Here is a 21687-nt window from a genome sequence, read left to right on the forward strand (position 1 = left end):
TTCTGGCAGACATGTAACATAGCATGGAAACGCCATTAAGATTGAAATAATCAGTATAAATGCATGGTTTATCTGACGATTGATACTCTTTGAACTTTGCATCATCAGTTACTATATTATTTTGGAACAGTAATTATCTGTGATACTATATTGCCTCTATGACATGCATTTGCTCCTTGGCCTAGCAGCAGAAGCAGTAGCAGCAGGAGGAGGAGGCAGCGTGCAGCCCATCTACCGGTTACACCCTCTGCTCACTGTTGTGCACGTCACATACAAGCTCGGAAATCAGCTTACATTACATCTTACACTGGCTGAACATGGCTGTACACATATTATTCTGCCAGATATGTATTGCTATCATTACACTGCCAATCCACATTCTTTACATGTTGGGTCTGTGGAATCCTTTAGCTAAGAAGTGGATGCCTTACCTCCTGAATAGAATCACCAAGACCTACAACAAATACATGAAAGACTACAAGAGAGAACTATTCAGCAACTTGAGTGATTTTAAAGGCCCCTCTGGAGATCTTAAAGTTCTAGAGCTTGGTTGTGGCACCGGTGCCAACTTCCAGTTCTATCCTTCAGGATGCAGAGTGACGTGCGTGGATCCTAACCCAAACTTCAGGACATACCTGAACAAGAGCCTGGCCGAGAATGATCATGTGCAATTCCAGGATTTTCTAATAGCCCCAGGGGAGAATATGCCCCAAGTAGCCAGCGGTTCCATGGATGTGGTGGTCTGTACATTGGTACTTTGCTCTGTGGAAAATGTTGATGGCATCCTGGCAGAGATACATAGAGTCCTGAAGCCTGTGAGTCTTATTTTCTGTATTGTATTACCAAACACACAGTAAATATTTGATTTAAAAAGCATATTAAGGGGGCATTTCAATTGTAAAAAATGATCACCTATATACAGGATAGGTGATAACTTTTAGATTGTAGGTGCATTTGCTGAGACCCCCACAGATCACCAGAAAGGGGTACTTCTGTTCTCCAGCTAGTTGAGCATGTTCTTTGTCGCTTTATTCAGATGGAGGACAGAAGTACCCTTTTCTGGAATTTAGTGAAGGTCTCAGTAGTTGGATCCCCATCAATCTAAGGGCTTGCTCACACAATCAATGATCTTCTCTTTTGAGAGAATTTAATCAATTATGCTAATGACACTGGGCTCAAACTCTGATCAGCGCTTAAGCGGAGTGTCAGTTTACTGTGATCCAATTGTCTCACATGAGAGAACAGTTTCACAGGTGTGAAGATGGAAAACTTAATTTATCCATCTTCTCTATTGTCTCTATCCACATAAATGGGAGCAAACCCTTAAAGTCATCACCTATTCTGTGGATAGGTGACATCTTGTAACATGTATTCCCGTTTAAGTTTATGGTCACCTTTTGAGACTGTAAATATGGGAGTAGGACATTTGCCATTCTGGAGTCCAGAAAAGCTGGGTGATTACTGCTGTGGCAGAAGGAGGAGAAATGCCTGTCTAGTAAGGGCTCATTCACGCATCAGTTTTTTGGTAGGCGTGGTATCCATTGATTTTTATGTATAGGTCATGGACCCGTCATAATGAACGTGTCTTTCTTTTTTTATGTTATGGACTGATGTCCGCAAGTGAAAAAAAAAGTCCCAATATGATTCGCATCACGCATCAAATTGGCCAAGGCATGTCAATGGCTCAATGAAAAAAAACGGTTAGCACACGGATGTTATAGATAACAATTGTCATGAAAAATAGGATGTGTTGTGGAAGAATCTTCCCATCTATTGTCAACTCTAGTCAAATATTTTCACAATTCCAAGATCGGCCACTCCTTAGCAGCTTGTGAATGCGCTCAGTGACTTTTGACCCTGATTTGCTGTAACAACCTAAGTTAACAATTTTTTTTTTTTGGCCTGTGACCTAGATTATGTGTGAGAACCTACATAAAAGCTCCACTGCACATTGTCATGGTTTGTCAGTGTGTCATCTACTGTATAATATGCAACTAGAGACAATAGTGCAGACATCAGGAGCGAAACACAATAAAAGAGATCACAATAATCAGGCATTGGCATGACAGTCTGTCTGGATCTGAAAATTCATGCAGTTTTAGCACAGATCGGCAGAGATTTCAAATGATCAGTTAATGTCCTTACATCAGTCAAAGCTAATGGAAACATTATCAACAAAATGATAACTGCACCAATTTGCTGGCACATAGAGAAGTGTAATACTAGAGATAAGACCATCCTGATTGGTACACCTTGTCGTGGTGGGATGGCTTTTACACTTTTTTATCCAATTACAAGTACCCTATGCAGGGGCATATTAAGAAGAGCCAGGGCCCCGGGCAGTTTAGAAGGCATGGGCCCCGCCGATACCCAATGTATCATATGACGTGTCACATGATCCCCCTGGTAGATCATGTGATAGGTCATGTGAGTAACACACAGGTGCTCTGGGGCACATCCGTACACGGAATACGACAGAAACAGTATCACACAAATTTTTCCTTTATGTACCGTACAGCATTATAAATAACATAGCTATACAAGAAGGAGCAGGGATGGGAGATTAATTTTCCCAAGGGGCCACATGAGACAGGCCGTGACTTTAAACTAAATGAAGAGATATTTTTTAAGGGTTTTTTTTGCTATGTTTTACATGTATAAGTCTGATTGTTTTGGTTGTTGATTAAGGGGCCTGTGTGGGGGCTGATACTGCATATACACAAGTGGTCAAAAATGTTGGTACCCCTCGTTTAATGACAGAAAAACCCACAATGGTCACAGAAATAACTTGAATCTGACAAAAGTAATAATAAATAAAAAATCGATGAGAATGAACAAATGAAAGTCAGACATTGCTTTTTAACCATGCTTCCACAAAATTTAAAAAAAAATAAAACTCATGAAATAGGCCTGGACAGAAATGATGGTTCCTTAACTTAATATTTTGTTGCACAACCTTTTGAGGCAATCACTGCAATCAAACGATTACTGTAGCATCAATGAGACTTCTGCACCTCTCGACAGGTATTTTGGGCCACTCCTCAAGAGCAAACTGCTCCAGTTGTCTCGTGTTTGAAGGTTCCCTTTTCCAGATGGCATGTTTCAGCTCTTTCCAAAGATGCGCAATAGGATTTAGGTCAGGGCTCATAGAAGGCCACTTCAGAATAGTCCAATGTTTTCCTCTTAGCCATTCTTGGGTGTTTTCAGCTGTGTGTTTTGGGTAATTATCCTGTTGCATGACCCATGACCTGCGACTGAGACCAAGATTTCTGACACTGGGCAGCACATTTCTCTCTAGAATCCTTTGACAGTCTTCAGATTTCATTGTATCCTGCACAGATTCTAGACTCCCTGTGCCAGATGCAGCAAAGCAGCCCCAGAACACAACAGAGCCTCCTCCATGATTCACAGTAGGGACAGTGTTCTATTCTTGATATGCTTCATTTTTCCGTCTGGGAACATAGAGCTGATGTGCCTTGCCAAAAAGTTCCATTTTTGTCTCACCTGGCCATAGGACATTCTCCCAGAAGCTTTGTGGCTTGTCAACATGTAGTTTTACAAATTCCAGTCTTGATTTTTTATGATTATTTTTCAACAATGGTGTCCTTCTTGGCCGTCTCCCATGAAGTCCACTTTGGCTCATACAACGACGGATGGTGCGATCTGATACTGATGCTCCTTGAGCTTGAAGTTCAGCTGTAATCTGTTTAGAAGTTTTTCTGGGCTCTTTGTTACCATTTGCATTATCCGTCTTTAATTTGTCATCACTTTTCGTCCTGCGGCCAGGTCCAGGGAGGTTGGCTACAGTCCCATGGATCTTAAATTTCTGAATAATATGTGCAACTGTAGTCACAGGAATATCAAGCTGCTTGGAGATGGTCTTATAACTTTTACCTTTAACATGCTTGTCTATAATTTTCCTTCCAATCTCCAGAGACAACTCTTTCCTTTGCTTCCTCTGGTCCATGTTGAGCATGATACATACCATGTCATCAAACAGCACAGTGAGTATCTGTAGCCCTATATACAGGCTCACTCACTGATTCTAAGATTGTAGACACCTGTTATGCTAGTAAGTGGACACACCTTGATTTAACATGTCCCTTTTGTCACATTATTTTCAGGTGTACCATCATTTCTGTACAGGCCTATTTCATGAGATTTATTTCTTTTTAAATTCTGTGGAAGCAAGGATGAAAAGCAATGTCTGACTTTCATTTGTTCATTTTCATAGATCTTTTATTAATTATTACTTTGGTCAGATTCAAGTTATTTCTGTGACCATTGTGGGTATTTCTGTCATTAAACGAGGGGTACCAACAATTTTGACCACGTGTGTAGTGAGCTTTGTGGTGAGTCATACTGTATATAGGTGGATGTCAGCATACTTAATTCTGCTCAATACACCATGTTCCAAGTTATTATGCAAATGATATTTTTCTTGGATTTTCCTAAATGGTCGGTGCAAATGACAGTCAGTCTAATAAAAGTCATCACGCATTAGAGTATACATCGAATTTTATTGAAGAAACCTCCCAAAGATAACCGTATAATCTCCAAAATGAATAAAAACTCAAAATGCACTGTTCCAAATTATTAGGCACAGTAGAATTTCTAAACATTTGATATATTTTAAAGAACTGAAAATGCTCATTTGTGGAATTTGCAGCATTAGGAGGTCACATTCACTGAACAAAAAAGCTATTTAACTCCAATACATCCTAACAAGCCATGTTATGTGTTAACATAGGACCCCTTCTTTGATATCACCTTCACAATTCTTGCATCCATTGAACTTGTGAGTTTTTGCAGAGTTTCTGCTTGTATTTCTTTGCTTGAAGTCAGAACAGCCTCCCAGAGCTGCTGTTTTGATGTGAACTGCCTCCCACCCTCATAGATCTTTTGCTTGATGATACTCCAAAGGTTCTCTATAGGGTTGAGGTCAGGGGAAGATGGTGGCCACACCATGAGTTTATCTCCTTTTATGCCCATAGCAGCCAATGACTCAGAGGTATTCTTTGCAGCATGAGATGGTGCACTGTCATGCATGAACATGATTTTGCTCCTGAAGTCACGTTTCTGCTTTTTATACCATGGAGGAAATTTGCCAGTCAGAAACTCTATACACTTTGCAGAGGTAATTTTTACACCTTCAGGAACCTTAAAGGGCCCCTACCAGCTGTTTCCCCATGATTCCAGCCCAAAACATGACTCCTCCACATCCTTCCTGACGTCGTAGCCTTGTTGGGACATGGTGGCCATCCACCAACCATCCACTACTCCATCCATCTGGACCATCCACGGTTGCTCGACACTCATCAGTAAACAAGACTGAAAATTAGTCTTCATGCATGTCTGGGCCCACTGCAACCGTTTCTGCTTGTGAACATTGTTTAGGGGTGGCCGAATAGTAGGTTTATGTACCACAGCAAGCCTTTGAAGGATCCTAAACCTTGAGGTTTGAGGGACTCCAGAGGCACCAGCAGCTTCAAATATCTGTTTGCTGCTTTGTAATGGTATTTTGGCAGCTGCAGAAACCTTCCTCACTATGCCTTTATCTGCATGAACTCTGTCTGTGCTCTGTTTCAGTTACAAATCTCTTAACAGTATGATGATCACCCTTAAGTTTTCATGAAATATCTACTGTTTTCATCCCTTGACCAAGGCATTGCACTATTTGATGCTTTTCGGCAGCAGAGAGATCCTTTTTCTTTCCCATGTTACTTGAAAACTGTGGCCTGCTTAATAATGTGGAACATCATTTTTAAGTAGTTTTCCTTTAATTAGAATCACCTGGAAAACTAATTATCACATGTGTTTAAGATTTATTTCAGTGATCCATTGAGCCCTGAGGCACAATACCATCCATGAGTTTATTTGAGAAACAAAACAATTAAATCTTTATGACACTTAAATCCAATTTCCATAATAATTTGGAACACGGTGTATTAAGTCATGCAGTTATTTATAATTATTTTTTATGTTGTATTAATATTTAATTAATCTCAGCCTACCGGGCGGTAGGCCAAATTGCCCTCATTATAATCCCCCTGTGATGCTATGTTATTTACTTGAACGGTGGCTCGGTGGTTAACACTGTTGACTTGCAGCACTGGGATCCTGGTTTTATATCCCACCAAGGACAACATTTGCAAAGAGTTTGTATGTTCTCCCCGTGTTTGCGTGGGCTTCCCACAGGTTCTCCGGTTTCCTCCAACATTCCAAAGACATACTGATAAGGAATTAGATTGTGAACCCCAATGGGGACAGAGATGACAATGTCTGTAAAGTGCTGCAGAATATGACGGCACTATATAAGCAATGCATAATAATACTATTACGATTTAGTTACCATATTTACTTACTGCAGGGTATTTGTACATTTTGTTTTTATCCTAGCTTCTGTCACCTGTGTATGCCTGAATTCATCTACCATCCTGGTGGAGAATTACTCTACCAGCAAAAGCCTGTTATCCTATATTGTGTTTAAAGAGGCACATCACCAACATATACAGTGGAGAAAAAAGTATTTGATCCCTTGCTGATTTTGTCAGTTTACCCACTGACAAAGACATGAACAGTCTACAATTTTAAGGGTAGGTTAATTTTAACATTGAGAGATAGAATATCAAAAATAAAATCACATATCTACTATATAATCGTCTTTCTGTCTGTCTGTCTGTCACGGATATTTATTGGTTGCGGCCTCTGTCTGTCATGGAATCCAAGTCGCTGATTGGTCGTGGCAAAACGCCCACGACCAATCAGCTACTCGCACAGTCCGGAAGAAAATGGCCGCTCCTTACTCCCCGCACTCACTGCCCGGCGCCCGCATACGCTGTCCGGTCACCGCTCACACAGGGTTAATGCCGGCGGTAACGGAGCGCGTTATGCCGCAGGTAACGCACTCCGTAACCGCCGCTATTAACCCTGTGTGTCCCCAATTTTTTACTATTGAGGCTGCCTATGCAGCATCAATAGTAAAAAAATGTAATGTTAAAAATAATAAAAAAACAAAAAAACTGCTATACTCACCCTCCGTAGTTTGCCGAGCCGCTGGCGCCCGCCGCCATCTTCCGTTCCCGGCGATATATTGCGAAATTACCTAGAAGACTTAGCGGTCTCGCGAGACCGCTAAGTGTTCTGGGTAATTTCGCAATACATCCTGGCAAAGGAAGATGGCGGCGGCGCCAGCGGCTCGGCGGAGCTTCGGTGGATCCCAAACGTCGGTAACCGCTTCCTGGATCCAGGTGCCAACGGAAGGTGAGTATATAACTATTTTTTATTTTAATTCTTTTTTTTTTTTTTTTTTACAGTGATATCATTCCCACATTGCTATATACGTGGGCTGCGCAATATGCAACGTGGCCTGCGCAAAATACTACATGGGCTGCGCAATATACTATGTGGGCTGCGCAGTATAATACGTGGGCTGCGCAATATACAACGTAGGCTGGGCAATATACTACATGGGCTGCGCAATATACTACGTGGGCTGCGCAATATACTAAGTGGGCTGCGCAATATACTATGTGGCTGGGCAATATACAACGTGGGCTGGGCAATATACTACGTGGGCTGCGCAATATACTACGTGGGCTGTGCAATATACTACGTGGGCTGCGCAATATACTACGTGGGCTGCGCAATATACTATGTGGGCTGCGAAATATATTATGTGGCCTGCGCAATATACTACGTGGGCTGCGCAATATACTACGTGGCCTGCACAATATTCTACGTGGGCTGCGCAATATACAACGTGGGCTGGGCAATATACTACGTGGGCTGCGCAATGTACTACGTGGGCTGCGCAATGTACTACGTGGGCTGCGCAATGTACTACGTGGGCTGCGCAATGTACTATATGGGCTGCGCAATGTACTACGTGAGCTGGGCAATATACTATGTGGGCTGCGCAGTATAATACGTGGGCTGCGCAATATACTATATGGGCTGCGCAATATACAACGTGGGCTGTACTGCGTGGGCTGTGCTATACACTACGCATACATATTCTAGAATACCCGATGCGTTAGAATCGGGCCACCATCTAGTAATCACATAATTATATAAATTTATTTGTATTTTGCAGTGAGAAATAAGTATTTGATCTCCTACCAACCATTAAGAATTCTGGCTCCTACAGACCAGTTAGATGCTCCTAATCAACTCGTTAGCTGCATTAAAGACAGCTGTCTTACATAGTCACCTTTATAAAAGACTCCTGTCCACAGACTCAATTAGTCAGTCAGACTCTAACCTCTACAACATGGGCAAGACCAAAAAGCTTTATAAGAATGTCAGTGACAAGATCATAGACCTGCGCAAAGCTAGAATGGGCTACAAAACCATAAGTAAGGCGCTGGGTGAGAAGGAGACAACTGTTGGTGCAATAGTAAGAAAATGGAAGAAATACAAAATGACTGTCAATCGACATCAATCTGGGGCACCATGCAAAATCTCACCTCGTGGGGTAGCCTTGATTATGAGGAAGGTGAGAGATCAGCTGTTGTGAAATTGGATTTTGGGCTCCCTGTCATGATTCTCAATGGCGAGAGAACATAGCCCAGCATATATGAGAACTAGCTCTTGGAAGATGGAAACTATACTGACCATGAACTAAACCCGCCGCACAACTAGAAGTGGCCGGGTAGCATGCCTACGTTCTTTTATCCCTAGATGCCCAGCGCCAGCCGGAGAACTACCTAATCCTAGCAGAGGAAAAGACAGTCCTGGCTCACCTCTAGAGAAACTTTCCCAAAAGGCAGACAGAGGCCCCCACATATATTGGCGGTGATTTTAGATGAAATGACAAACGTAGTATGAAAATAGGTTTAGCAAAAATCGAGGTCCGCTTACTAGATAGCAAGAAGACAGAAAGGCACTTTCATGGTCAGCAGAAAACCCTATCAAAACACCATCCAGAAATTACTTTAAGACTCTAGCATTAACTCATAACACCAGAGTGGCAATTTCCGCTCACAAGAGCTTTCCAGACACAGTAACGAAACAGCAGCTGTGAACAGGAACAAAATGCAAAAACACACAAGGACAAAAGTCCAACTTAGCTGGGAGTTGTCTAGTAGCAGGAACATGCACAGAAAGGCTTCTGATTACATTGTTGACCGGCATGAAACTGACAGAGGAGCAAGGTTATATAGCGACTCCCACATCCTGATAGGAGCAGGTGAACAGAGGGGATGATGCACACAAGTACAATTCCACAAGTGGCCACCGGGGGAGCCCAGAATCCAATTTCACAACAGTACCCCCCCCTCAAGGAGGGGGCACCGAACCCTCACCAGAACCACCAGGGCGATCAGGATGAGCCCTATGAAAGGCACGGACAAGATCGGAGGCATGAACATCAGAGGCAGTGACCCAAGAATTATCCTCCTGACCGTATCCCTTCCATTTGACCAGATACTGGAGTTTCCGTCTGGAAACACGAGAGTCCAAGATCTTTTCCACAACGTACTCCAACTCACCCTCAACCAACACCGGAGCAGGAGGCTCAACGGAAGGCACAGCCGGTACCTCATACCTGCGCAACAATGACCGATGAAAAACATTATGAATCGAAAAGGATGCAGGGAGGTCCAAACGGAAGGACACAGGGTTAAGAATCTCAAATATCTTGTACGGGCCGATGAACCGAGGCTTAAACTTAGGAGAAGAAACCCTCATAGGGACAAAACGAGAAGACAACCACACCAAGTCCCCAACACAAAGCCGAGGACCAACACGACGACGGCGGTTGGCAAAAAGCTGAGTCTTCTCCTGGGACAACTTCAAATTGTCCACCACCTGCCCCCAAATCTGATGCAACCTCTCCACCACAGCATCCACTCCAGGACAATCCGAAGATTCCACTTGACCGGAGGAAAATCGAGGATGAAACCCCGAATTACAGAAAAACGGGGACACCAAGGTGGCAGAGCTGGCCCGATTATTGAGGGCGAACTCCGCCAAAGGCAAAAAAGCAACCCAATCATCCTGATCCGCAGACACAAAACACCTCAAATATGTCTCCAAGGTCTGATTAGTCCGCTCGGTCTGGCCATTAGTCTGAGGATGGAAAGCAGACGAAAAAGACAAATCTATGCCCATCCTAGCACAGAATGCCCGCCAAAATCTAGACACGAATTGGGTCCCTCTGTCAGAAACGATATTCTCCGGAATACCATGCAAACGAACAACATTTTGAAAAAACAGAGGAACCAACTCGGAAGAAGAAGGCAACTTAGGCAAGGGAACCAGATGGACCATCTTAGAGAAACGGTCACACACCACCCAGATGACAGACATCTTATGAGAAACAGGCAGATCCGAAATAAAATCCATCGAGATGTGCGTCCAAGGCCTCTTCGGGATAGGCAAGGGTAACAACAATCCACTAGCCCGAGAACAACAAGGCTTGGCCCGAGCACAAACGTCACAAGACTGCACAAAGCCTCGCACATCTCGTGACAGGGAAGGCCACCAGAAGGACCTTGCCACCAAATCCCTGGTACCAAAGATTCCAGGATGACCTGCCAACGCAGAAGAATGAACCTCAGAGATGACTCTACTGGTCCAATCATCAGGAACAAACAGTCTACCAGGTGGGCAACGATCAGGTCTATCCGCCTGAAACTCCTGCAAGGCCCGCCGCAGGTCTGGAGAAACGGCAGACAATATCACTCCATCTTTAAGGATACCTGTGGGCTCAGAATTACCAGGGGAGTCAGGCTCAAAACTCCTAGAAAGGGCATCCGCCTTAACATTCTTAGAACCCGGTAGGTAAGACACCACAAAATTAAACCGAGAGAAAAACAACGACCAGCGCGCCTGTCTAGGATTCAGGCGCCTGGCAGACTCAAGGTAAATTAAATTTTTGTGGTCAGTCAATACCACCACCTGATGTCTGGCCCCCTCAAGCCAGTGACGCCACTCCTCAAAAGCCCACTTCATGGCCAAAAGCTCCCGATTCCCAATATCATAATTCCGCTCGGCGGGCGAAAATTTACGGGAAAAAAAAGCACAAGGTCTCATCACGGAGCAGTCGGAACTTCTCTGCGACAACACCGCCCCAGCTCCGATTTCAGAAGCGTCGACCTCAACATGAAAAGGAAGAGCAACATCAGGCTGACGCAACACTGGGGCGGAAGAAAAGCGGCGCTTGAGCTCCCGAAAGGCCTCCACAGCATCAGGGGACCAATCAGCAACATCAGCACCCTTCTTAGTCAAATCAGTCAATGGTTTTACAACATCAGAAAAACCAGCAATAAATCGACGATAAAAGTTAGCAAAGCCCAAAAATTTCTGAAGACTCTTAAGAGAAGAGGGTTGCGTCCAATCACCAATAGCCTGAACCTTGACAGGATCCATCTCGATGGAAGAAGGGGAAAAAATGTATCCCAAGAAGGAAATCTTTTGAACCCCAAAAACACACTTAGAACCCTTCACACACAAGGAATTAGACCGCAAAACCTGAAAAACCCTCCTGACCTGCTGGACATGAGAGTCCCAGTCATTTGAAAAAATCAGAATATCATCCAGATACACAATCATAAATTTGTCCAAATAATCGCGGAAAATGTCATGCATAAAGGACTGGAAGACTGAAGGGGCATTTGAAAGACCAAAAGGCATCACCAAATACTCAAAATGGCCCTCGGGCGTATTAAATGCGGTTTTCCACTCATCCCCCTGCTTGATTCGCACCAAATTATACGCCCCACGGAGATCAATCTTAGAGAACCACTTGGCCCCCTTTATACGAGCAAACAAATCAGTAAGCAGTGGTAACGGATATTGATATTTAACCGTGATTTTATTCAAAAGTCGATAATCAATACACGGCCTCAAAGAGCCGTCTTTCTTAGACACAAAGAAAAAACCGGCTCCTAAGGGAGATGACGAAGGACGAATATGTCCCTTTTCCAAGGACTCCTTTATATATTCTCGCATAGCCGCGTGTTCAGGCACAGACAGATTAAATAAACGACCCTTAGGGTATTTACTACCCGGGATCAAGTCTATGGCACAATCGCACTCCCGGTGCGGAGGTAGTGAACCAACCTTGGGTTCTTCAAAAACGTCACGAAAGTCAGACAAGAATTCAGGAATCTCAGAGGGAATAGATGATGAAATGGAAACCAAAGGTACGTCCCCATGTGTTCCTTTACATCCCCAGCTTAACACAGACATAGCTCTCCAGTCGAGGACTGGGTTATGAGATTGCAGCCATGGCAATCCCAGCACCAAAACATCATGTAGATTATACAGCACCAGAAAGCGAATAACCTCCTGGTGATCCGGATTAACACGCATAGTCACTTGTGTCCAGTATTGTGGTTTATTACTAGCCAATGGGGTGGAGTCAATCCCTTTCAGAGGTATCGGAGCCTCCAATGGCTCCAAATCATACCCACAGCGTTTGGCAAAGGACCAATCCATAAGACTCAAAGCAGCGCCAGAGTTGACATAGGCGTCCGCGGTAATAGATGACAAAGAACAAATCAGGGTCACAGATAGAATAAACTTAGACTGTAAAGTGCTAATTGAAACAGACTTGTCAGGCTTCTTAGTACGCTTAAAGCATGCTGATATAACATGAGTAGAATCACCACAATAGAAGCACAACCCATTTTTTCGTCTAAAATTCTGCCGCTCGCTTCTGGACAGAATTCTATCACATTGCATATTTTCTGGCGTTTTCTCAGTAGACACCGCCAAATGGTGCACAGGTTTGCGCTCCCGCAGACGCCTATCGATCTGAATAGCCATCGTCATGGACTCATTCAGACTCGCAGGCACAGGGAACCCCACCATAACATCCTTAATGGCATCAGAGAGACCTTCTCTGAAAATCGCCGCCAGGGCGCACTCATTCCACTGAGTAAGCACAGACCATTTGCGGAATTTTTGGCAGTATATTTCAGCTTCATCTTGCCCCTGAGACAAGGACATCAAGGCCTTTTCCGCCTGAAGCTCTAAATGAGGTTCCTCATAAAGCAACCCCAAGGCCAGAAAAAACGCATCCACATTGAGCAACGCAGGATCCCCTGGTGCCAATGCAAAAGCCCAGTCTTGAGGGTCGCCCCGGAGCAAGGAAATTACAATCCTGACCTGCTGTGCAGGGTCTCCGGCAGAGCGAGACTTCAGGGACAAAAACAATTTGCAATTATTTTTAAAATTTTGAAAGTGAGATCTATTCCCCGAGAAGAATTCAGGCAAAGGAATTCTAGGCTCAGACATAGGTGCATGAACAACAAAATCTTGCAAATTTTGTACCTTTGTGGCGAGATTATTCAAACCTGTAGCTACACTCTGAAGATCCATTTGAAACAGGTGAACACAGAGCCATTCAAGGATAAGAAGGAGAGAAAGAGAGGAAGGCTGCAGTATAGGCAGACTAGCAAGTGATTCAATTAAGAGCACACTCAGAACTAGAGGGAAAAAAAAAAAAAAAAAAAAAAAAAATTGTAGCAGACTTCTTTTTTCTCTCCTTTCTCAGCCAGTAATTTAACCCTTTTTTTTAGGCCGGTCAAACTGTCATGATTCTCAATGGCGAGAGAACATAGCCCAGCATATATGAGAACTAGCTCTTGGAAGATGGAAACTATACTGACCATGAACTAAACCCGCCGCACAACTAGAAGTGGCCGGGTAGCATGCCTACGTTCTTTTATCCCTAGATGCCCAGCGCCAGCCGGAGAACTACCTAATCCTAGCAGAGGAAAAGACAGTCCTGGCTCACCTCTAGAGAAACTTTCCCAAAAGGCAGACAGAGGCCCCCACATATATTGGCGGTGATTTTAGATGAAATGACAAACGTAGTATGAAAATAGGTTTAGCAAAAATCGAGGTCCGCTTACTAGATAGCAAGAAGACAGAAAGGCACTTTCATGGTCAGCAGAAAACCCTATCAAAACACCATCCAGAAATTACTTTAAGACTCTAGCATTAACTCATAACACCAGAGTGGCAATTTCCGCTCACAAGAGCTTTCCAGACACAGTAACGAAACAGCAGCTGTGAACAGGAACAAAATGCAAAAACACACAAGGACAAAAGTCCAACTTAGCTGGGAGTTGTCTAGTAGCAGGAACATGCACAGAAAGGCTTCTGATTACATTGTTGACCGGCATGAAACTGACAGAGGAGCAAGGTTATATAGCGACTCCCACATCCTGATAGGAGCAGGTGAACAGAGGGGATGATGCACACAAGTACAATTCCACAAGTGGCCACCGGGGGAGCCCAGAATCCAATTTCACAACAGCTCCCCCTGTGGCCACTGGTGGAATTGAACTGGTGTGCATCATCCTCTCTGTTCACCTGTTTCCATCAGGATGTGGGAGTCGCTATTTAGCCTTGCTCCTCTGTCACTTCCATGCCGGTCAACATTGTAATCAGAAGCCTTTCTGTGCATGTTCCTGCTGCTAGACAACTCCCAGCTAAGTTGGACTTGTGTCCTTGTTTGTTTTTGCATTTTGTTCCAGTTCACAGCTGTAGTTTCGTTTCTGTGTCTGGAAAGCTCTTGTGATCTGAAATTGCCACTCTGATGTTATGAGTTAATACTAGAGTCTTAAAGTAATTTCAGGATGGTGTTTTGATAGGGTTTACAGCTGACCATGAAAGTGCCCTTTCTGTCTTCCTGCTATCTAGTAAGCGGACCTCAATTTTGCTAAACCTATTTTCATACTACGTTTGTCATTTCATCTAAAATCACCGCCAATATTTGTGGGGGCCTCTGTCTGCCTTTCGGGGAAATTTCTCTAGAGGTGAGCCAGGACTATATTTTCCTCTGCCAGGATTAGTTAGTCCTCCGGCCGGCGCTGGGCGTCTAGGGATAAAACGCAGGCTACGCTACCCGGCTACTGTTAGTTGTGCGGCAGGTTTAGTTCATGGTCAGTTTAGTTTCCATCCTTCCAAGAGCTAGTTCTTATGTTTGCTGGGCTATGTTCTCTTGCCATTGAGAACCATAACAGTTTGACCGGCCAAAAAAGGGTTAAATTAATTGACAGAGAAAGGAGAGAAAAGAGAAGTCTGCTGAAGATATTTTTTTTTTTTCCTCAGTTCTGAGTGTGCTTGTAATTGAATCTCTTGCAAGTCTGCCTATATTGCAGCCTTTCTCTCTCTCTCTCCTTCTAATCCTGGAATGGCTCTGTGTTCACCTGTTTAAAATGGATATTCAGAGTTTAGCTGCAGGTTTGAATAATCTCACCACGAAAGTTCAAAATTTACAAGATTTTGTTGTTCATGTTCCTATATCTGAACCTAGAATTCCTTTGCCTGAATTTTTCTCGGGGAATAGATCTTGCTTTCAAAATTTCAAAAATAATTGCAAGTTGTTTTTGTCCCTGAAATCTCGCTCTGCTGGAGATCCTGCTCAGCAGGTCAGGATTGTGATTTCCTTGCTCCAGGGCGACCCTCAGGATTGGGCTTTTGCATTGGCTCCAGGGGATCCTGCGTTGCTCAATGTGGATGCGTTTTTTCTGGCCTTGGGGTTGCTTTATGAGGAACCTCAGTTAGAACTTCAGGCGGAAAAGGCCTTGATGTCCCTATCTCAGGGGCAAGACGAAGCTGAAATATACTGCCAGAAATTCCGTAAATGGGCTGTGCTTACTCAGTGGAATGAGTGCGCCCTGGCGGCGAATTTCAGAGAGGGTCTCTCTGATGCCATTAAGGATGTTATGGTGGGGTTCCCTGTGCCTGCGGGTCTGAATGAGTCCATGACAATGGCTATCCAGATCGATAGGCGTCTGCGGGAGCGCAAACCTGTGCACCATTTGGCGGTGTCTACTGAGAAGACGCCAGAGAATATGCAATGTGATAGAATTCTGTCCAGAAGTGAACGGCAGAATTTTAAACGAAAAAATGGGTTGTGCTTCTATTGCGGTGATTCAACTCATGTTATATCAGCATGCTCTAAGCGGACTAAGAAGCTTGATAAGTCTGTTTCAATTGGCACTTTACAGTCTAAGTTTATTCTTTCTGTGACCCTGATTTGTTCTTTATCATCTATTACCGCGGATGCCTATGTCGACTCTGGCGCCGCTTTGAGTCTTATGGATTGGTCCTTTGCCAAACGCTGTGGGTATGATTTGGAGCCTCTTGAAACTCCTATACCCCTGAAGGGGATTGACTCCACCCCATTGGCTAGCAATAAACCACAATACTGGACACAAGTAACTATGCGGATTAATCCGGATCACCAGGAGATTATTCGCTTTCTTGTGCTGTATAACCTACATGATGTGTTGGTGCTTGGATTGCCATGGCTGCAATCTCATAACCCAGTCCTTGACTGGAAAGCTATGTCTGTGTTAAGCTGGGGATGTAAGGGGACGCATGGGGACGTACCTGTGGTTTCCATTTCATCATCTATTCCCTCTGAGATTCCTGAATTCTTGACTGAATATCGTGACGTTTTTGAAGAACCTAAGCTTGGTTCATTACCTCCGCACCGGGAGTGCGATTGTGCCATAGATTTGATTCCGGGTAGTAAATACCCTAAGGGTCGTTTATTTAATCTGTCTGTGCCTGAGCATGCTGCTATGCGAGAATATATAAAGGAGTCCTTGGAAAAGGGACATATTCGTCCTTCGTCATCTCCCTTAGGAGCAGGTTTTTTCTTTGTGGCTAAGAAAGATGGCTCTTTGAGGCCGTGCATTGATTATCGGCTTTTGAATAAAATCACGGTTAAATATCAATATCCGTTGCCACTGCTGACTGATTTGTTTGCTCGCATAAAGGGGGCCAAGTGGTTCTCTAAGATAGATCTCCGTGGGGCGTATAATTTGGTGCGAATTAAGCAGGGGGATGAGTGGAAAACCGCATTTAATACGCCCGAGGGCCACTTTGAGTATTTGGTGATGCCTTTTGGTCTTTCAAATGCCCCTTCAGTCTTTCAGTCCTTTATGCATGACATTTTCCGTGATTATTTGGATAAATTTATGATTGTGTATCTGGATGATATTTTGATTTTTTCGGATGACTGGGACTCTCATGTCCAGCAGGTCAGGAGGGTTTTTCAGGTTTTGCGGTCTAATTCCTTGTGTGTGAAGGGTTCTAAGTGCGTTTTTGGGGTTCAAAAGATTTCCTTTTTGGGATATATTTTTTCCCCCTCTTCCATCGAGATGGATCCTGTCAAGGTTCAGGCTATTTGTGATTGGACGCAACCCTCTTCTCTTAAGAGTCTTCAGAAATTTTTGGGCTTTGCTAACTTTTATCGTCGATTTATTGCTGGTTTTTCTGATGTTGTTAAGCCATTGACTGATTTGACTAAGAAGGGTGCTGATGTTGCTGATTGGTCCCCTGCTGCTGAAGAGGCCCTGGACGCACATCTCGATGGATTTTATTTCGGATCTTCCTGTTTCTCAGAAGATGTCTGTCATCTGGGTGGTGTGTGATCGTTTCTCTAAGATGGTCCATTTGGTTCCCCTGCCTAAGTTGCCTTCTTCTTCCGAGTTGGTTCCTCTGTTTTTTCAAAATGTGGTCCGTTTGCATGGTATTCCGGAGAATATCGTTTCTGACAGAGGTACCCAATTCGTGTCTAGATTTTGGCGAGCATTCTGTGCTAGGATGGGCATAGATTTGTCTTTCTCGTCTGCTTTCCATCCTCAGACTAATGGCCAGACCGAGCGGACGAATCAGACCTTGGAGACATATTTGAGGTGTTTTGTGTCTGCAGATCAGGATGATTGGGTTGCTTTTTTGCCTTTAGCGGAGTTTGCCCTCAATAATCGGGCCAGCTCTGCCACCTTGGTGTCTCCCTTTTTCTGTAATTCGGGGTTTCATCCTCGATTTTCTTCTGGTCAGGTGGAATCTTCGGATTGTCCTGGAGTGGATGCTGTGGTGGAGAGGTTGCATCAGATTTGGGGGCAGGTAGTGGACAATTTGAAGTTGTCCCAGGAGAAGACTCAGCTTTTTGCCAACCGCCGGCGTCGGGTTGGTCCTCGGCTTTGTGTTGGGGACTTGGTGTGGTTGTCTTCTCGTTTTGTCCCTATGAGGGTTTCTTCTCCCAAGTTTAAGCCTCGGTTCATCGGCCCGTACAAGATATTGGAGATTCTTAACCCTGTGTCCTTCCGTTTGGACCTCCCTGCATCTTTTTCTATTCATAATGTTTTTCATCGGTCATTATTGCGCAGGTATGAGGTACCGGTTGTGCCTTCCGTTGAGCCTCCTGCTCCGGTGTTGGTTGAGGGCGAGTTGGAGTACGTTGTGGAAAAAATCTTGGACTCCCGTGTTTCCAGATGGAAACTCCAGTATCTGGTCAAATGGAAGGGATACGGTCAGGAGGATAATTCTTGGGTGACTGCCTCTGATGTTCATGCCTCCGATTTGGTCCGTGCCTTTCATAGGGCTCATCCTGATCGCCCTGGTGGTTCTGGTGAGGGTTCGGTGCCCCCTCCTTGAGGGGGGGGTACTGTTGTGAAATTGGATTTTGGGCTCCCCCTGTGGCCACTGGTGGAATTGAACTGGTGTGCATCATCCTCTCTGTTCACCTGTTTCCATCAGGATGTGGGAGTCGCTATTTAGCCTTGCTCCTCTGTCACTTCCATGCCGGTCAACATTGTAATCAGAAGCCTTTCTGTGCATGTTCCTGCTGCTAGACAACTCCCAGCTAAGTTGGACTTAGTCCTTGTTTGTTTTTGCATTTTGTTCCAGTTCACAGCTGTAGTTTCGTTTCTGTGTCTGGAAAGCTCTTGTGATCTGAAATTGCCACTCTGATGTTATGAGTTAATACTAGAGTCTTAAAGTAATTTCAGGATGGTGTTTTGATAGGGTTTACAGCTGACCATGAAAGTGCCCTTTCTGTCTTCCTGCTATCTAGTAAGCGGACCTCAATTTTGCTAAACCTATTTTCATACTACGTTTGTCATTTCATCTAAAATCACCGCCAATATTTGTGGGGGCCTCTGTCTGCCTTTCGGGGAAATTTCTCTAGAGGTGAGCCAGGACTATATTTTCCTCTGCCAGGATTAGTTAGTCCTCCGGCCGGCGCTGGGCGTCTAGGGATAAAACGCAGGCTACGCTACCCGGCTACTGTTAGTTGTGCGGCAGGTTTAGTTCATGGTCAGTTTAGTTTCCATCCTTCCAAGAGCTAGTTCTTATGTTTGCTGGGCTATGTTCTCTTGCCATTGAGAACCATAACAATCAGCCTAAAACTACACAGGGGGAACTTGTTATTGATCTCAAGGCAGCTGGGACCACAGTCACCAAGAAAACCATTGGTAACACATTACGCCGTAAAGGTTTAAAATCTTGCAGTGCCTGCAAAGTCCCCCTGCTCAAGACGGCACATGTGCAGGCCCATCTGAAGTTTGCCAATACACACCTGGATGATACTGTGAGTGACTGGGAGAAGGTGCTGTGGTCAGATGAGACAAAAATGGAGGTATTTGGCATTAACTTAACTCACCGTGATTGGAGGAGGATAAATGCTGCCTATGACCCAAAGAACACCGTCCCCACTGTCAAGCATGGAGGTGGAAACATTATGTTTTGGGGGTGTTTCTCTGCTAAGAACACAGGACTACTTCACTACATCAATTGGAGAATGGAGCTATGTACCGTAAAATCCTGAGTAACAACCTCCTTCCCTCCGCCAGTACATTAAAAATGGGTTGTGGCTGGGTCCTCCAGCAAGACAACGACCCAAAACATACAGTCAAGGCAACAAAGGAGTGGCTCATAAAGAAGCACATTAAGTCGCCTAGCCAGTCTCCAGACCTTAATCCCATAGAAAACATATGGAGGGAGTTAAAGCTCCGAGTTGCCAAGCGACAGCCTCAAAATCTTAATGATTTAGAGATGATCTGCAAAGAAGAGTGGACCATAATTCCTCCTGACATGTACGCTAACCTCATCATCAACTACAAAACGTCTGACTGCTGTGCTTGCCAACAAGGATTTTGCCATCAAGTTTAAGTCTTGTTTGCCAGAGGGATCAAATACTTATTTCTCACTGCAAAATGCAAATAAATTTATAGAATTTATGCAATGTGATTTTATTTTTGATATTCTATCTCTCAATGTCAAAATTAACCTACCCTTAACCCCTTCATCCCCGGAGCTTTTTTCGGTTTTGCGTTTTCGTTTTTTGCTCCCCTCCTTCCCAGAGCCATAACTTTTTTATTTTTCCATCAATATGGCCATGTGAGGGCTTATTTTTTGCAGGATGACTTGGACTTTTGAACGACTCCATTGGTTTTACCATGTCGTGTACTAGAAAACAGGAAACAAAATTCCAAGTGCTGTGAAATTACAAAAAAAGTGCAATCCCACACTTGTTTTTTGTTTGGCTTTTTTGCTAGGTTCACTAAATGCTAAAAGTGACCTGCCATTATAATTCTCCAGGTCATTATGAGTTCATAGATGCCAAACATATCTAGGTTCTAGTGGTAAAAAAAATTCCAAACTTTGTTAAAAAAAAAATATAATTGCGCAATTTTCTGATACCTGTAGCATCTCCATTTTTCGTGATCTTGGGGTGGGTGAGGGCTTATTTTTTGCATGCCAAGCTGACATTTTTAACTATACCATTTTGGTGCAAATACAATCTTTTGATCACCCCTTATTACATTTTAATGCAATGTTACGGCGACCAAAAACATAATTCTGGAGTTTAGACTTTTGTTCTTGCTACGCCATTTAGCGATCAGGTTAATCCTTTTTTCTTAATTGATAGATTGGGAGATTCTGAACGCGGTGATACCAAATATGTGTATGTTTGATTTTTTTAATTATTGTTTTATTTTGAATGGGTCAAAAGAGGGGTGATTTTAACTTTTATATATTTTTTTAATTTTTAAAAACATTTTTCTTTAACTTTTGGCATGCTTCAATAGTCTCCATGGGAGACTAGAAGCTGCCATGGCCCGATCAGCTCAGCTACATAGAGGCAATGATTAGTTTGCCTCTACGTAGCTGAATTACTGACTTGCTATGAGCGCTGACCACTGCGTGGCGCTCATAGCAATCCGGGAGAACTCTGGTTGTCATGCCGATGAACCGATGGCCCCCAATCATGTGACTGGGGTCACCGGTGCGCGTATTTCTGGCCCGATGACCTGAAACGCGATTTAAATGTCGTTGTCAGAGTTTGACAGCGGCATTTATCTAGTTAATAGCCGCGGGTGGATCGCGACTCCACCAGCGGCTATTGCAGGCACATGTCAGCTGCTCAAAACAGCTGACATGTCCCAGAAAAGATGTGGGCTCACCGCCGGAGCCCACATCAAAGCGGGGGATAGCAACATCGGTGTGCTATTATGCCTGATATCGATAAGGGGTTAAAATTATAGACTGTTCATGTCTTTGTCAGTGAGCAAACTTACAAAATCAGTAAGGGATCAAATACTTATTTCCCCCACTGTAACTGTATTCCATACAGTTGAATATAACTCACATTATAAAAATAGATTTACATAATTTGATGGATTACTCTTAAAAATATAGTTGACTGTGTTTTTCAATGTAGAGTAACAACAGATATTTATTGGCCCATATGTGAGCACTGCTTTACAGAGACCCTTTATACAGTACATCACTGTGGGCAAATGCGGCTGCCCGGCAGTGCAGGTGAGGCCACTGGTGACACTAATAGGATTAGTGGCTGTGTGACAGCTATGCATCTCTTCATTTCAAATTCAGTACCTCTGGTCAGGAGTCAGGACATCCAGTACAGAA

At 43.9% G+C, this 21687-nt stretch overlaps 1 protein-coding gene across 1 annotated transcript in view; it reads left to right on the plus strand.

The window, feature by feature from the left end:
• Positions 1 to 255: 255 nt before the first annotated feature.
• LOC143816893 (thiol S-methyltransferase TMT1A-like) overlaps positions 256 to 21687 on the plus strand; it is a 36948-nt gene continuing 15516 nt past the window's right edge. The window contains exon 1 of the mRNA XM_077297843.1: positions 256 to 815. Within this exon, the coding sequence (XP_077153958.1) occupies positions 318 to 815 (498 nt within the window). The 5' untranslated portion in view covers positions 256 to 317. The remainder of the gene's footprint in view (positions 816 to 21687) is intronic.

The sequence above is a fragment of the Ranitomeya variabilis genome, chromosome 3, assembly GCF_051348905.1.
Source record: "Ranitomeya variabilis isolate aRanVar5 chromosome 3, aRanVar5.hap1, whole genome shotgun sequence".
Lineage (NCBI taxonomy): Eukaryota > Metazoa > Chordata > Amphibia > Anura > Dendrobatidae > Ranitomeya > Ranitomeya variabilis.